This window comes from Lepidochelys kempii, chromosome 9, assembly GCF_965140265.1.
Source record: "Lepidochelys kempii isolate rLepKem1 chromosome 9, rLepKem1.hap2, whole genome shotgun sequence".
Classification (NCBI taxonomy): Eukaryota; Metazoa; Chordata; order Testudines; family Cheloniidae; genus Lepidochelys; species Lepidochelys kempii.
In genome coordinates, this window is record NC_133264.1 from 27,471,923 (window position 1) to 27,489,618 (window position 17,696).

Consider the following 17,696-nt stretch of genomic DNA (forward strand, 5'->3'; position numbering starts at 1 on the left):
TTGCATTGTCTGCTTCTGTAGACTCTCTAATCTCCTTGAGCATTTCACAATCACCGTCACCATCCAGACCAGTACTACTGCTACATTCTTATTGTTCAAGCATGGAATTTTTATCCATAGAGATTCTATGGTTCCATTATTTGACTCCATACTTTCCTTCACATATCCCCCACCACCAGGACCTACACTGTCATGCCTATATATTTTGTACCTTGATAGTACTGTGTTCCACGGAGTATCATCATTCTACCAAGTTTCCATGCCTATTATATCAATATCCTAATTTCATGCTAAGCACTCTAGTTCATCATCTTAGTATTTAGACTTCTAGCATTTGTACACATGAGCTTGTACAATTTTGTCAATATTTAGTTATTTGCCTTCATGTGTTATGTTTAAGTGGGACTCTTTTATAGTTGACCGTTTCTCACTAGCTTCTATCCGTAGTTTACCAATTTCTTTCCTATCCTCTTTACTAGCATACAGAGTTTCCCCTTTAATAAATTCATCCCTAAATGATGTTTCCACCCAAACCTTGTTTAGAGCAGCCCTCAAGCTTCTCTAACCTACACTGAAAATCCAGCTGATTCAGAACCAGCCCCAGGATTGGGATTGGGGTTGGGGTTGTTGCACACTGCTCCTTTGCACCTACCATCCTCCAGCTGTGCTCAGAATATGGTAAACTGACAATCAGCCCCATTTCCAAAGACAGACATAAAATTAAGGTTCTCAGAGGAAAATATGGACTTGCAGAATACTCTCATTATAATTATTTTAAACTCAAATATTTATGATCCCTCAGTAGACTGTCCTCCAAAGACCCAATTTCTATCTAATAAGATATAAATGCAACCTGAAAACTCATCTTGCCAGTAAATCCACATTTACTTGTGCCTCACTGGCTGGCACAGTGGGTTAATGCACAAGCCTTTCATCTCTTGAGACACAAGACCAGCTCTTGTAGAGTCACAGATTACTTCTCTCAATGATTTGTGATATGTACTGAGGGCAAGGATACATTTCTGTCCTGAACTTTTCTCAGAGCACACTTGTAGAAGACACCAAAACAACGTATATGTGTGGTACAAAAGATTTATCAGCATCAGTTTAGCGTGGATGTATTAGTAAGAGACTGCCAAAGCCAAGAGTGAGTTATACAGATTATCCCAAAAAAGCACTATTAAAACCTTTATCGCATATCAAAATGCCATATATTTGGTATATGCCACATGTTTTACAGAAAAAATCATTAATATTTCAGTTATAGGAAACAATTCTAGTTTTTATATTTCATATCCCTTTGCCTGGATGCTGTAGTAGCATGAGTAGAAGTAGGCAGACTAGAGTTTTTGTTCCTGTTCTAACACAAGTTAGCTGATTGCCAATTAACTAACAAGTTTTAAAATACTAATCTAGACACTCCTACCATTTGTCCGATGACACAAAATTTACTTTAGGCCAAAACCTAGGGCAAAACCACAGATGTTAATATTTTAGATCAAACATTTTTGAGTGTCTAGATTATCATCCTCTGCACTGAATGACCCTGGGATCTGTGGGGGAAAAGAGAGTCTGTGATCATGTACTTAAAGACTGTATCATAATGCATATGCACTAAAAGGCCAAATTAATGTTGCATGGTTAACCTCAGATCTGGCATTTCCTAACTTCTGAGTGCTGGATTTTGCAATCTTAATGTTCTTTTAATGTATTTTATAATGCAATGTCCATTTCATAATCAAGTTGATTAGTTTATAATCAATTGACTCTTTTCTGTTAATGAATTTGGCATGAGCAGCAATGTTTCCAAAAAACAATGCTGTATACGCAGCACCCTCAGTTTGCCTCCTTCCTGGTTTGACTCTGAATCTGAAGCCCCAGGTTATGCAGGTTGGAAAATAAAGTAGCACACCTAGTATTACCAATGCTAGCACCATGCAGCACCACCACAGGTTTCTTTGCTTCTATCTACTACGGTTTTATAACTTCCAAAATACAAACACTTTCAGAGTTTTTGAAAAGTTGGGTCAGATACTTATTTCTGTACATCCCCATTAGAGGGCTAAGTTGTCTAAGATTTTTGCTAAAGAATGAAAAACATGCTTGTCTAGCTTAAAATGTGTTAATCAAAGCAAAGTTTAGGGGCTGAAAACCCACAAATAGTAACTGAAAAAATGTTTGCATGAAATATTAGCAAGATATGACAGCCTACAGGTGCTCATAGCAGGGACACAGAAGTGCTGTAATATGATGGTGAAAAACAAAGAGCTTTTGCTTTAACTTAATGGTTTACATTATAAATAAAGGGCGGGAGAAGGGAATCACTAATTTCAGGTACTGGAAGAGTTGTAAACATATTATTTCATCCCTAACAATCTGCAAACTCTCCAACTTCCAAACTGGCTAAATATTTTTTAGTTTTAGTCTCTTTGATGCTGGATTCCAAGGCACAGTTCTGAGCTGCCAATTTAAAGTGACATTTCACTTAAATCAGAAAGTCAGGGTTTACCAGGTACACTCAGCAGCAAAGGAGATGTACTTCAGTTACATTTAACAACTGTTTAAAAGTACATTCAGTATTAAACTTTAAATATTAAATTAAAAAATGCTTTCCTTAAACCGTGGAGGTTAACAACTTGACTTGGTATCCATCAAATCCTGTTTATCTGGTAAAAACTCTGTTCATATATTATCTCATCCAGACACCCATTTGGTACTTTTTGCCCACTTACAGTAGAACCTCAGAGTTATGAACATCTTGGGAATGGAGGTTGTTCGTCACTCTGAACAAAATGTTATGGTTGTTCTTTCAAAAGTTTACAACTGAACATTGGCTTAATACAGCTTTGAAACTTTACTATGCGGAAGAAAAATGCTGCTTTAAACCATCTTAATTTAAATGAAAGAAGCACTGAAACAGTTCCCTTACCTTGTCAAATCTTTTTTTAAAAACTTTCCTTTTTTTAGTAGTTTACAGTACTGTATCTTCTTTTTTTTTCTTCTTCTTCTTAGAATCATAGAACATCAGGGTTGGAAGGGACCTCAGGAGGTCATCTAGTCCAATCCCCTGCTCAAAGCAGGACCGATCCCCAACTAAATCATCCCAGTCAGGGCTTTGTCAAGCCTGACCTTAAAAATATCTAAGGAAGGAGATTCCACCACCTCCCTAAGTAACGCATTCCAGTGTTTCACCACCCTCCTAATGAAAAACTTTTTCCTAATATCCAACCTAAACCTCCCCCACTGCAACTTGAGACCATTACTCCTTGTTCTGTCATCTGCAACCACTGAGAACAGTCTAGAGCCATCCTCTTTGGAACCCCCTTTCAGGTAGTTGAAAGCAGCCATCAAATCCCCCCTCATTCTTCTCTTCCGCAGACTAAACAAGCCCAGTTCCCTCAGCCTCTCCTCATAAGTCATGTGTTCCAGTCCCCTAATCATTTTTGTTGCCCTCCACTGGACTCTTTCCAATTTTTCCACATCCTTCTTGTAGTGTGGGGCCCAAAACTGGGCACAGTACTCCAGATGAGGCCTCACCAATGTCGCATAGAGGGGAATGATCACGTCCCTCGATCTGCTGGCAATGCCCCTACATATACATTCCAAAATGCCACTGGCCTTCTTGGCAACAACGGTGCACTGTTGACTCATATCCAGCTTCTTGTCCACTGTAACCCCTAGGTCCTTTTCTGCAGAACTGCTGCCAAGCCATTCGGTTCCTAGTCTGTAGCGGTGCATGGGATTCTTCCGTCCTAAGTGCAGGACTCTGCACTTGTCCTTGTTGAACCTCATCAGATTTCTTTTGGCCCAATCCTCCAATTTGTCTAGGGCCCTCTGTATCCTATCCCTACCCTCCAGCATATCTACCTCTCCTCCCAGTTTAGTGTCATCTGCAAACTTGCTGAGGGTGCAATCCACAGCATCCTCCAGATCATTTATGAAGATATTGAACAAAACCAGCCCAAGGACCGACCCTTGGGGCACTCCACTTGATACCGGCTGCCAACTAGACAGGGCGCTATTGATCACTACCCGTTGAGCCCGACAACGTAGCCAACTTTCTATCCACCTTATCGTCCATTCATCCAGCCCATACTTCTTTAACTTGCTGGCAAGAATACTGTGGGAGACCGTGTCAAAAGCTTTGCTAAAGTCAAGGAACAACACGTCCACTGCTTTCCCCAAGTCAAGGAACAACACGTCCACTGCTTTCCCCTCATCCACAGAGCCAGTTATCTCGTCATAGAAGGCAATTAGATTACTCAGGCATGATTTGCCTTTGGTGAATCCATGCTGACTGTTCCTGATCACCTTCCTCTCATGCAAGTGCTTCAGAATTGATTCCTTGAGGACCTGCTCCATGATTTTTCCAGGGACTGAGGTGAGGCTGACTGGCCTGTAGTTCCCAGAATCCTCCTTCTTCCCTTTTTTAAAGATGGGCACTACATTAGCCTTTTTCCAGTCATCCGGGACTTCCCCTGATCGCCATGAGTTTTCAAAGATAATGGCCAATGGCTCTGGAATCACATCCGCCAACTCCTTTAGCACTCTCGGATGCAGCGCATCCGGCCTCATGGACTTGTGCTCGTCCAGCTTTTCTAAATAGTCCCAAACCACTTCTTTCTCCACAGAGGGCTAGTAACCTCCTCCCCATGCTGTGCTGTCCAGTGCAGTAGTCTGGGAGCTGACTTTATTCGTGAAGACAGAGGCAAAAAAAGCATTGAGTACATTAGCTTTTTCCACAATCTCTGTCACTAGGTTGCCTCCCTCATTCAGTAAGGGGCCCACACTTTCCTTGACTTTCTTCTTGTTGCTAACATACCTGAAGAAACCCTTCTTGTTACTCTTAACATCACTTGCTAGCTGCAACTCCAGGTGTGATTTGACCTTCCTGATTTCACTCCTGCATGTCCAAGCAATATTTTTATACTCTTCCCTGGTCATTTGTCCAATCTTCCACTTCTTGTAAGCTTCTTTTTTGTGTTTAAGATCAGCAAGGATTTCACTGTGAAGCCAAGCTGGTCGCCTGCCATATTTACTATTCTTTCTGCACATCGGGATGGTTTGTCCCTGTAACCTCAATAAGGATTCTTTAAAATAAAGCCAGCTCTCCTGGACTCCTTTCCCCCTCATGTTATTCTCCCAGGGGATCCTGCCCATCAGTTCCCTGAGGGAGTCAAAGTCTGCTTTTCTGAAGTCCAGGGTCCATATTCTGCTGCTCTCCTTTCTTCCCTGTGTCAGGTCCTGAACTCGACCATCTCATGGTCACTGCCTCCCAGGTTCCCATCCACTTTTGCTTCCCCTACTAATTCTTCCCAGTTTGTGAGCAGCAGGTCAAGAAGAGCTCTGCCCCTAGTTGGGTCCTCCAGCACTTGCACCAGGAAATTGTCCCCTACGCTTTCCAAAAACTTCCTGGATTGTCTGTGCACTGCTGTATTGCTCTCCCAGCAGATATCAGGGTGATTGAAGTCTCCCATGAGAACCAGGGCCTGCGATCTAGTAACTTCTGAGAGTTGCCGGAAGAAAGCCTTCTTCTTCTTCTTCTTCTTTTTTGTCTCTGCTGTTGCCTGATTGTGTGCTTCCGGTTCCAAATGGGATGTGTGGTTGACCAGTTAGTTCATAACTCTTGTATTTGTAACTCTGAGGTTCTACTGTATTTTGTCCTGTCTCATACCTAGATTTTCTTTTTATTTGTCATTTTGCTGTACTGCACCTAGCACAACGCAGCCCTGATTCTTGATTAGGGTTTCTAGATGTTATCATAATACAAATAATAAATTAGTACAAACCCACAAACAAGGAACAGTGGCAGGAAGAAGCTAGAGAGGGAGGATTTAGATAAGGGACATAGTGCTAGAGAACAGAAGAGAGAGATCTGCAGTGGGAATGGTGGGCTGGGCCCAGAGGAAATGGAAAATGGGTAGCGGGAACGAGATGGACCATACTAATGACTTAGCAATATATCAGATCAGAAAAATGGCATATTTCCCCCAGGATGAAGCTTGTTCCAATTATTATTTATGTTCTGGTAGTACCTAGGAACCACAAATCAGCAGCACCATTCTGGTAGGCACTGTACACACAAGGAAGGGAGAAGACAGTCCCTGCGCCAGACAGCTCACACTTAACTATTCTGACAACGCTGAGAAAGACATACAAGTCAGATCTGGATCAGGCAACCAACCTGTCTGTACATACAGAAAATCTGACATGAAATGTAATCCCTCCAGCATTGAACAGCCTACAAATATGTTTTCAAGTTGGAGTTCAGCAGGAAGACATAACAAATTCCCCATCTCTCTTGAAAGAGCATGCCATTCTCACTGTTCTTGAAAGCTCTTTAGATTTTCATGTTCACATCCATGGTACATTCAGTACTTGGCCCAGTACTTTTTGGTGCCAGAAGGTAGCATTCAACCCCACTGGTGAAATGAAAAGTGCTCCCACAATCATTTTAATACAATTATGCCTCAAATATAAACTTTCAAATTTAATTCCAGGCTTTTCAAAGTAACAGCTCAATTCACTCCAGGATGACATTCATCCTAGCATAGAAGGACCTCTGGCCATTTAAGCCTTTAACTTCATAATAAGAGGAACTTGAATGGATAGGCCCCTAGGTGAGCTCTCTACACTGGGATGAATGTCACCAGCAGATGATTAAAATACATTATATTCTTTTCACTAAAGTGATTAGAGATTTGATTTGACAGGTGGAGGGGTAATTGGATGGGGCAATATTTTGTATCTTATAGCACTCTGTATTATTTGATGGTTTCGGGAGGAGTGGGGGCCAGGGGAATAGAAATCTAAATGGAAAAAAAATAAGACTCCTACTAATCAATGAATCTTTGCTACATACTTTCCTAGCAACCCCAGAACACTGAACAGAAGGAACAGTTCCATTCAACTATTACAGTGCAGTTAGACATGAGAATTCTTGCTCATTTACCAATATTTGGATCAGTAGCCTGACGTTTTTTAATTTTAGCTTCAGATACAGCAGCATAGTAGGCACAGGTCATCTTGATCAGCCATGCTGCTCGCAGTAGTGGCACAGAATATTTTGCCAAATAAGCAAAGACATCCTCCTTTTTACTGAGAATAGGAACCTAGAATGAAACAGAAAATAAAATACTATAGCAAATCCAATGTAACCAATTGTAAGGAAACCAACTTGGGTTTCTATAGACCTTGACTATTTAATTCTAAAATTCTTTCTGAAGTATATTTTATGTTAATCCATAAACTCAGGAGATCATCTAACTTTTTGCATATATGTGGAATAATTTTGTAATGCATTTTGAAGCAATATCTAGGGAGGAAAACATATCCATTTAACACTTTTTCAAAGCAACTCATACTGTGGAGTAAAGCGTGAATGCTCAGCTTGCTGTCCCTGGTATAATAATGGCTGTTTTCATGATCTTTGACATTGACTGATAGCATTTTTTCATACAGTATCTCACAGGTGTTCAGTAACAGTGGTGGTCCATTCTGTGTTACTAGACACATGACAATGTTAGTATCCCTTTGTGGTGTTATTGGCAGGTCAATTATCCTAGCTGTTCAGACATTTAAGTGTCCTGGCCACTTACTAGGAAGCAAGAATATAGTCTAAAGGATCCTTTCAGTATCACCACTTCTGAGATTAACATTTTTTTAAGTTAAGAAATTAACCTTATTGGTTGATAATGAACATAGCTCTTATTGTAAAACACTCACTCCTGGCAATGGATGGTATATATTCTTATGCTATTTATTTTAGTCGTAGGCCTTGGAAACACAGAAACCAGAACCAAACTTGGTGTAACTCACAGCTCTGCTTAGGTCTCACTGTGCACAATCTTATTGTGGAATAAGAGTACTATATCTCAATGTAACTTAAATTTATAGAGTACTTCTGGCACCTTAGAGACTAACACATTTATTTGGGCATAAGCTTTTGTGGGCTAAAATCCACTTCATCAGATACATAGAGTGGAAAAAACATATCATATGGCCATCATGTGCCAGCAATGCCCCTTTGCCATGTACACTGGCCAAACTGGAGTCTCTACGCAAAAGAATAAATGGACACAAATCAGATGTCAAGAATTATAGCATTCAAAAACCAGTCGGAGAACACTTCAATCTCCCTGGACACTCAATAACAGACTTTAAAGTGGGTGGCAATTCTTCAACAAAAAAACTTCAAAAACAGACTCCAATGAGAAACTGCAGAACTGGAATTAATTTGCAAATTGGACACCATCAAATTAGGCCTGAATAAAGACTGGGAGTGGATGGGTCACTACAAAAACTAATTTCCCCCTACTGTTACTCACACCTTCTTATCAACTGTTTGAAATGCGCCACCCTGATTACATTTGCCTCATTACCAAAATGATTTTTCCTCCCTTGGTATTCTACTGTTGAGAATAGCCCACTTCCACTTCAATTGAATTGTCTCGTTAGCACTGACCCCCCTCTTGGTAAGGCAACTCCCATTTTTTTATGTACTGTGCATATATACACCTGCCTCTGTTTTTTCCACTCCATGCATCTGATGAAGTGGGTTTTAGCCCATGAAAGCTTATGCCCAAATAAATGTGTTAGTCACTAAGATGCCACAAGTACTCCTCATTGTTTTTGCTGATACAGACTAACACAGCTACCACTCTGAAACCTGTTAAACTCATAGGTCACTCTTATACCACAATAAGATTGTCACAGACAGATTTACACCAAAATAACTAATGACACCAATTTAGTTATTTTGGTTCCAGTTTCCATCTCAAGCACAGTGTAAGATTTCCATAGCCACACTGACACTTGTCTTGATTGTCTCAATATTCCTAACTGATCAGAGTTTGACAGAATTTTTTCCTAGTTCCACACACTTCTTTTTTCAGACACATCATGCTATTTGAAAGAAACCTGAAAAGAAGCAAAATGTCTTCCCCCATCCTTGAGCTGCTGGAAGCTCAAACCTGAGCAAGATCTTAGGAGTAAGAATGGTGAAAGGAAAATAATTTACAAGAGATAGTAAGGACGTATTGGTGTCAATATAAAGGGCATTCAAGAGGGTGGGAGTAAAAGCAAGGTGTTTCTCTCAATACTGCATCAACCTCCAACACTTTCCTATTTTGTTATGAGAAATTTCTGTAGAGCAGAATTCTTGCACTGAGACAGAAAACATCTAAATAAAGTGTATACACGTTACCCAAGGTTAACTATAGCCAAAGAGAAGTAAGGCAATTTGCACAAACAACTTTACAGTTTAGATGGTATTTGGGAATCTTGCCTCTTCTTTTGAATGAGAAGATACAAAGACAAGAACAAACATTTCAAAGCATCCTCCTACTCCCATTGAAGTCAGTGGCAAAATCATATTGATTTCAGTGGGGACCCCAATTATAAAGTATGCCAATTTTCCCATTACTATACATCTCAGGACAGAGAAAAAAAGCATTTCCCCACGTGATGTATATAGAGTTGTCCATATCCACCTACACCCTTATTATACAATTAAAAGAAAGCCTACTTTGTGATCAGAATGAGATCAAGTCACTTTTTAATAAATAAATGCAGAAATATGCATTGGTTAATATAAATAAAGTATTACATAAATACTCCAACTCTGTAAAATCCAAGGAACATTAAAAAAGGGAGTGAAAATCTGTTTATACCTTTTTTGCTAAAATAGTCAGTGGTTTATTTCCTGCTAAATCTGTGAACCAGTTGTGAATTGCACTCTGAGAGCGAGCAGTAACCAGCCAATAATTATCTTTGGCATTTACTTGTGGTTTCTTCTTTCCTGTGTCCTGGAAAGTATTAAGTTTTAGCTTTTCTGCTAATATGCTGCTAAAATAAGCGCCAATCTGGTGGAAAAACAAAAAACACAAATATAAGACAACACAGTAAATAAGCATCTATTGTACATTAACACACATAGGATTTCCATTTGAATAGAGGTAGTCATCACTCTAGTCTAAGCTATCAGTTTAATGAGCTTACACTTTAATTCCCTGGAGCTCGGAGCTGGAGTTTCCTTATGCTAAGCAGCAGAGCACCATTACTAGTCATAGGAGATAAGGGCCAACAGAGCCAAGCAGTAAATAAGAAAGGCTCTTGAAGATGCCTGATAAAGTTAAAAAAAAATGCAGTGCACACCATATTTCCAATGATTACACTATAACCCATACTTCCATGTCTCTCCAATAGAACATGATCCTCAATTTAGGCCCATTCCAGGAAAGAATTTAGAATTCTTCTAAACATTAAGTACATGAATAGTCCCATTTTAACAGGACTCCTCGCATGTTTAAAGTTAAAAGTGTGCTTAAATCCTTTGCTGGATCGAGACCATAATACAAGTCTAAAATAACTACTTTAACAGTAATACATTTCTCACTGTTCCTCCATCTTTCATCATTATAGCACGTTGTGTGAGAGTGCACGTGCATGCCCCTTCCCTCACCCCACACACACCCTTTGCTTAAAAGCAAACTATGGGCTTGATAAATTACTGCTCAGCAAGCTAGGGTATCAATCTACAGCACACCAGCTTGCCATGCAGTAACTTCCCACGTGGACACGGTTACAATACAGTGAATGACTTAGTGTACTGTATTTTCAAGTCGTAATCTGCTAAGCCTCACTCCAGGACTTTCAGTGTGCTGTAGCAGTGTCCATGTGGGACATTACTATGCAGCGACCTAGAGTACTGTGGATTGACACCCTGGTTTGCCACACAGCATCTTGCCATGTAGACAAAGCCCTCAGTTATGACCAGGACAGTATTCAATTCCCTTCCATCATCAGTGATGATATTCAAACCTGAAAAGGTACAGATAAGCATATAAAGGTTCAAATGTATATGAAAATGTTTAAGCATAGATTCATGAGATTTCCAATACTTCTTGATTTCTTCTAAGTAAGGCTGTCAAGCAACTAAAAAATTAATCTCGATTAACTGTGCTGCTAAACAATAATAGAATACCATTTATTTAAATATTTTGGGATTTTTTCTACATTTTCAAATGTATTGATTTCTATTACAACAGAATACAAAGTGTTCACTTTATATTATTTTTTATTACAAATATTTGCACTGTAAAAATGATAAACAAAAGAGAGTATCTTTCATTTCACCTCATACAAGTACTGTAGTACAATCTCTTTATCATGAAAGTGTAGCTTACAAACGTATACAGTGCAAATATTTGTAATAAAAAATAAATATAAAGTGAGCACTGTACACTTTGTATTCTGTGTTGGAAGAGAAATCAATACATTTGAAAATGTAGAAAAACATCCAAAAATGTTTAATAAATATCAATTGGTATTCTATTGTTTAAAGGTCCAATAAATCGCAATTAATTTTTTTAATTGTGATTAATTTGAGTTAATCACATGAGTTAACTACAATTAATCGACAGCCCTATTTCTAAGCCAAAAATGCTCAAGGGAACTGCCTTTTACAGTATTTCAGCAATCTCAGGTTCAACCAACAGCTAAGGTTGCCATCCCTCCAGAATTGTCCTGCAGTCTCCAGGAATTAAAGATTAATCTTTAATTACAGATTATGTCATGTGACGAAACCTCAAGGAATATGTACAACTAAAATTGGCAGCCCTACCAACAGCAGGAAAAACAAAGATGCAATAAAGAAAAAAAAAAAGTTATCCAAATTTATTTAGATCTCAAAACAAGTATTTCATCACAACATAAGATATTATAGATGGATATTTTAAAACCATTTTGTGGGGGGCTTTTTAATCTTCATGGAGAATGTTTCCAGGTGGTTAAGTTTTAATTTCAGCAAAAAGGCTTTAAAATAGACATTGAACACATTTTAAGTCGTGTAGAATAAAACAGCTTTAATAGCTCTGAGCATTTCCTCAGAACTGTTTTTTTTAAGTTTGTATTTTTGAATAGTTAAGATCTCATCACAGTACAATATTATTCAATGCAAGACTAATTAAAGGGTAAATGACACAGCAAGTGCCTGCAGGTAGCAGTTCTAGAGGATACGAAAGCCACAAGAATGTAGCACAAATGCACTAGTATTTTGTCAATACAAACAATTTGTATATGCATCTCTTAATATTTTAAAAGAATAAATTGGCAAATACCATATTTTGATATTTATGCTTCTCCAAACAGCTACATGTCCTCTGTGTACAAAACAGTTGATTACTTATCACAATAAAATCACTTTTCCAACCAGCCCTGAAGATAAATGTTTTCTATTAAAAATTACAAATGCAATAAAAGAAAAGGAGTGCTTGTGGCACCTTAGAGACTAACCAATTTATTTGAGCATGAGCTTTCGTGAGCTACAGCTCACTTCATCAAGATTTTTTTCATTTTGCTTGAAACTTCAGTTTTTCCATCAATAAATAATTCCTTCCCCCCCACCTCCTTTCCCAGTGGTAAAGTGGGGGAGGAGAACAGAGGAGGAAAAAAGAAATTCTCTGTTTCCTTTGAAAAACCTTGTTTTAAAAAAAAAATTAAGTTATAAGCTGTAATTATCATGTTAGAAGACTTTTACTTATATTTTATTGAGCTTTACAGTACTTTGATTTTTGCTTAGCTTTCTTCATAAAAAAAAAAGTATGTGAAGATTTAGTAAATCCAATTCAAAACTACATTTTTAAAAAATCTTCATTTGAATAGAATCAAACAAGCAGCAACAATGGCTGATGGGGAAGGTATTTCCTGGCAGTAAGTAAACAGCTGGACCAGTTAACGGCCCACCACAAGGCAGGTGTCTTTACACCAGCAATGATTACCTACAGGGAAAGAAAGTCATTCTTGCCTTTATAAACCATGAAAACATAAGACTGAACACAAAAAGTAATTACCTTTTTCAGGTTGAAATGTTACAATCTGGTATTATGTCAAGTAAACAGTACTCAGTTTTTAGTACCCTTTTTTCCACAGAGGGCTGAAAGGGACCACGAGAAGTTATCTAGTCCAGCTCTCTGTGCTAAGGCAAGAACAAGTTTACATAGACCATCCCTGAACAGGTGTATGTCTAACCTGTTCTTAAAAACCTCCAATGATGGGAACTTCACAGCCTCCCTTGGAAGCCTATTCAAATGCTTTTCTTTATACCTAACCTAAATCTCCCTTGCTGCAAATTAAATTGATTACTTCTAGTCCTAACTTCAGTGGACATGAAGAAAAATTGATCAGAGTCCTCTTTATAGCAGCCCTTAACATATCTGAAGACTTATCACATTCCTCTCACCCCCACACCTAGTCTTCTTTTCTTAAGACTAAAGGAGTCCAGTGTTTTCTAACTTTTCCTCAGAGAACATGTTTTCTAAGGCTTTTATCATTTCAGTATCTTTCTTCTGGACTCTCTCCAGTTTGTTCACATCTTTCCTCAAGTGTGGTGCCCAGAACTGGACATAGTACTGCAGCTGAGGCTGCACCAGTGCCAAACAGAGCAAGACAATTGCATCCCATGTTTTACATACAATACTCCTGTTCATACACCCCAGAATGATATTCGTTTTTTTATCAAACTGCGTCATTTTGTTGACACATTCCATTTGTGATCCACTATAATCTTCAGATCCTTTTCAGCAGTACTCCCACCTAGCCAGTTATTCCCCATTTTGTAGTTCTACATTGATTTTTCCTTCCTAAGTGTTGTACTTTGCACTTGTCTTTAAAGAACTTCATCTTGTTGGTTTCAGACCAATTCTCCGATTTGTCAAAGTCATTTTGAATTCTAATCCTGTCCTCCAAAGTGCTAGCAACTTCTCAACTTGGGGTCATCTGCAAATATAAGCAGAGGCATCTACAGGAATTTGACCGCTTTTGGAGGGTCCCCGCTGCAGCCGGGAGTAGCTCGCGCTCCCTGACACAGCCCCGCGGCCAGGAGGAGTTCTGTGCCCCTGCTGATTATTGGGGGGGGGGGCAGCACGGCATGGTCCCGCTTGTCCCCTCCTGCGCATGCCCCATTATCCAAGTCATCAATGAAAATATTGAATAGTACCAAGTCTAGAACAGACCCCTGTGCAACTCCACTAGATACACCCCCACCCCACTTTGACAGTAATCCATTAATAATTACTCTGGGTATGGTCTTTCAACCAGTTGAATTACCTTGTAGTAATTTCATTTAGGCCACATTTCCCTAATTTGCTTATGAGACTATGTCAAAAGCCTTACTAAAATCAAGATCACCACATCTACAGCTTCCCTCCTATCCACTAGGCCAGTAACCCTGTCAAAGAGTTAGATTGGTTTGGCATGATTTGTTCTTGACAAATGTATGTTGGTTATTACTTACAACCCTATTATTAACATCTGAAGGCCAGTACAGTAACCAGCTGAAGAACTGGAATTTACTCTCAACATTGTTACACTAGGTTTACAATTAACTTCAATACTCAGATTCTTATACTAGAAGGAACCATTCTGATCTTCTATTCAGACGTCCTGTATAGCACAGGACGCAGAACTTCCTAAAAATAATTCCTAGGGCATATCTTCTAGACAAACATCCAATCTTGATCTACAAATATTAAGACTTTAGTGTAGAACAATCAGTGCAACAAAAAACACCACTGTTGACTTACAAATTGTAGACCGCTTTCCCTCCCCCATCCTCCAAAAAAAGTAATTTAAATGGTAAAATATACATGTTTGTAAATCAGTATTCCAGCAAACTAACAAACCTTGCCTTACCTTTGAGGCATTTATGACAATATTCCTAGCAGATCCATGCTCATCTCCAGAGAAGGCTGGTTGATTATTGAAACCCTGCTTTACATTCACTGCAGTAAGTTCATCCTGCAAAGAGCATATCTTTAAGTTACGAAGAATTAAATTTAGAATTTAGGTTTTTTTTAAATTTGATCATTCGCATAAACATATTTTTATAAAAGCAAGTCTTGGTGTGTCACACTGTATATTTTGCACGTAGACGGTGTATTCTCTACATATGCTTTCTCTAAAATTGTATGAAAAGGGAAGATGACAGTATGCAACTCTTTTTCCCATTTACATGAAATTGTTCTTCCTAATTCCAGATTTCCAGGCTTCAGCTCAAACCTGTCTGTATTTTTGCTGGAGCAGGAGGGTTCCTATAAAAAACGGAAAGAAGGAAGAACAGAAACTGCCTGGAGATCAAATCATCCAAGTGTTGGGGACACTGGGGCATGGCCACTAGGTAGCTCGAGGGGATGGAAGACCACGAGTGTCGATGAAGCCCACTCACACTAGGCCCAATTGTCCTTGGCCCCTCCTCCCTCCTGGAGGCACTCGCAGCAGCTCTGCGTACTAGGCCCAAGTGTCCTTGGCCCCCCGCCTGGAGGCACACACAGCAGTTATGCTGAGAATCTGCAACAATATGCAGCAGAGTCAGACTGCCTGAAACTAAGCAAGGCCAAACAGGGCAGATATGGAAGAACAATGCTGAATAAAGCAGCTTTATGTATGGTTTAAGAAATGATACAGAGAACAGGGGCACTAGCTGGGAACTGGATTGGCTGGCTATATGGATACTTAGGGCAGCTTGCTATTGGATAAGTATGCTGGGAAAAAGGATGTATAAAAGCCTGTGTAACTTCCTGCTCTGTGCGCAGGATTTGAGATTTTATTCTCCCTGTACCTTTTTGCAGCTGCAAATAAGCTTTTCTGCTTCTCCACCCCATTGTGATTATTGGGTGTAGCACACCAGATAGCGAACCAACTCCAGCTGTTGTTTAGCCTCTCGGCACTGGGTGCCGGCAACACAAGTATCTGCACATCAAGCCCACACACAATAGAACCAATATGGTTCTACTGTTTGGGAGAGGGGAGGACGTGAAGCACAGACAGAGCAGAGTGTGACTCCACAGTCTTCTGTATGCCATAGGGCTGAGCTCTGCAGCAGGGCGAGCTCTGGGTTAGCCAAGAGTGTGGCAGGACTTGACTACACACATAAATCCAGGTCCAGGAACTGGATAGATCCGCTAGCCACAAACCTCCATTATGGGGTACATGCAAGGCTAGGTGGACCCCTGCCTCTGTTTCCTCCATCTACACCTCTGCTTGCCTTTACTGGTAAGGCGGCCTGACACTCTGACCAAACTAAAAAGCATTCCCTTTTGGGGTAAACAAAGGCCCAAAGGAAAACCGCACAAGTCTGGAATTTTCCCCCTCTGCTCCAGTGTATCACAACAGCCCTTTTCCCCCTTCACTGCCAGGGTGCCAGTACACTACCACTGTCAGGCAGCACCACAGGGAAGCCTGCGCCACCCTCTAATCAGAGGCTCCAGCCTCTAACATCTTACAGCAGCAAAACAGCTGCCCACTCCATGCATAATTCTCTGTGACCCACTTCCTACACTGGCCCATCTCACCTCTCCTTCCACAGGCCTTAGCATGGCCCCTTACTGGGAACCCTGCTTGCTGGCCTCGAGTCACTGGAGAACCTCATCAGCATGCTGCTCTTTGTAAGTCTCTCTTCACACTGGCAAACAAGACGTGGTACCTGCCTTTTATATTCTGCTTCCCCATTCCCAGCAAGCCTTGCTCGCAACAGTCACAAAGTCCCTCCAAAAACCGTAACTCACAGAATACCAACTGAGACCCAGTGATAGAGGTGCCAGGCCTCCGGCTTGTCTGTTACATACAGGTTGTATTCAGCATTACAGCCAATGAACTGTACTGATCTGCCAGTTTTTGTTGTTATTAGTTTGGTTTTCTTTTGTTCTGGTGGGGAGTGAGAGGCAAAAAGATTCCATGGCCTGCCTGTGTTCCCATCAGCTCCAACACTGTTTCCCCATGCAAAGCCCTTTCACGTGAGGCACTAGAATTTCTCTACACACAAACATGTTTACAAATATATTTTCCCCCAAATGTATCATCTTAGGAGAATGACCGAACATAAATATTTAAGCTGCCATCACTACCACTGCCTTCCATTATCAGCACTTACTCCGCAGATGACCCTATTATCGGTCTCACTGCTCTTGGCTGCACTACAAGGGCCACTTTCTAAAATGACATGGTCTTCATAAAGAAGTTCTCCAGTGTATTGTTAAAGCCAAACATGGTCTTACTACACACACAAATGTAACCTTTCCATCTGCTTCGCCACCCCCTTCTTCAAAGATGTATTTAGTTTGGCCCGTAAAAGGGAAATCCCATGACAAAGTTGTTCTACATACAGTTTAGGCCCTTCAAGACTCATGTCTGAAGAGCCAGTAGCATTTATCCCACCTCTCCAAAGATGGCTCCATATTTTCAAGGTGGAGGGGCAAGAGTTAGGTTTACTTCTCATTGCTAAATGGAGCTATATGTCTGATCCTTGCCTCCCAGTCCTTCTACCAATACTACAGAAAAGAGACACTGGCATCAAAAGTTGCGGATGCTGTATATCCAACGACACGGCTACACTCCTGAGCTAATTCTGGCACTTACCTGAATGCGTCGCAATGCTCAATGACCAAAAGCTTTCCGAAGGTATTTAAATGTTATACCATCCAAAGAGCACAAGACACATTTCAGAGGCACCCAGAACTCTTATTATTTTTGGATTAGAAACCTGAAGGCTTTCAGCTGAAGCTGTAGGAAACAGAAGGGATAACATTTCTATATTTTTATGCACTTGTGCTGTGGCAGCTGGGCACATGACACAAGTTAACAAAGAACAAAGGAAACTGTTCACCACAGAAAGCACAAGCAGCACTGTTGCTTTAACAAGC

The 17,696-nt window shown here is 40.1% G+C and overlaps 1 protein-coding gene across 13 annotated transcripts in view; it reads right to left on the reverse strand.

The window, feature by feature from the left end:
• MED12L (mediator complex subunit 12L) overlaps window positions 1-17,696 on the reverse strand; it is a 321,153-nt gene that overhangs the window by 288,207 nt on the left and 15,250 nt on the right. For 12 of the 13 annotated variants that reach the window (XM_073359680.1, XM_073359679.1, XM_073359678.1 and 9 more), the window contains exons 2-4: window positions 14,692-14,796; window positions 9,672-9,863; window positions 6,953-7,112 (exon numbers count right to left, since the gene is read on the reverse strand). In XM_073359680.1, the coding sequence (XP_073215781.1) occupies window positions 6,953-7,112; window positions 9,672-9,863; window positions 14,692-14,796 (457 nt within the window). The remainder of the gene's footprint in view (window positions 1-6,952; window positions 7,113-9,671; window positions 9,864-14,691; window positions 14,797-17,696) is intronic. The other variant, XM_073359681.1, reaches the window with a different exon arrangement.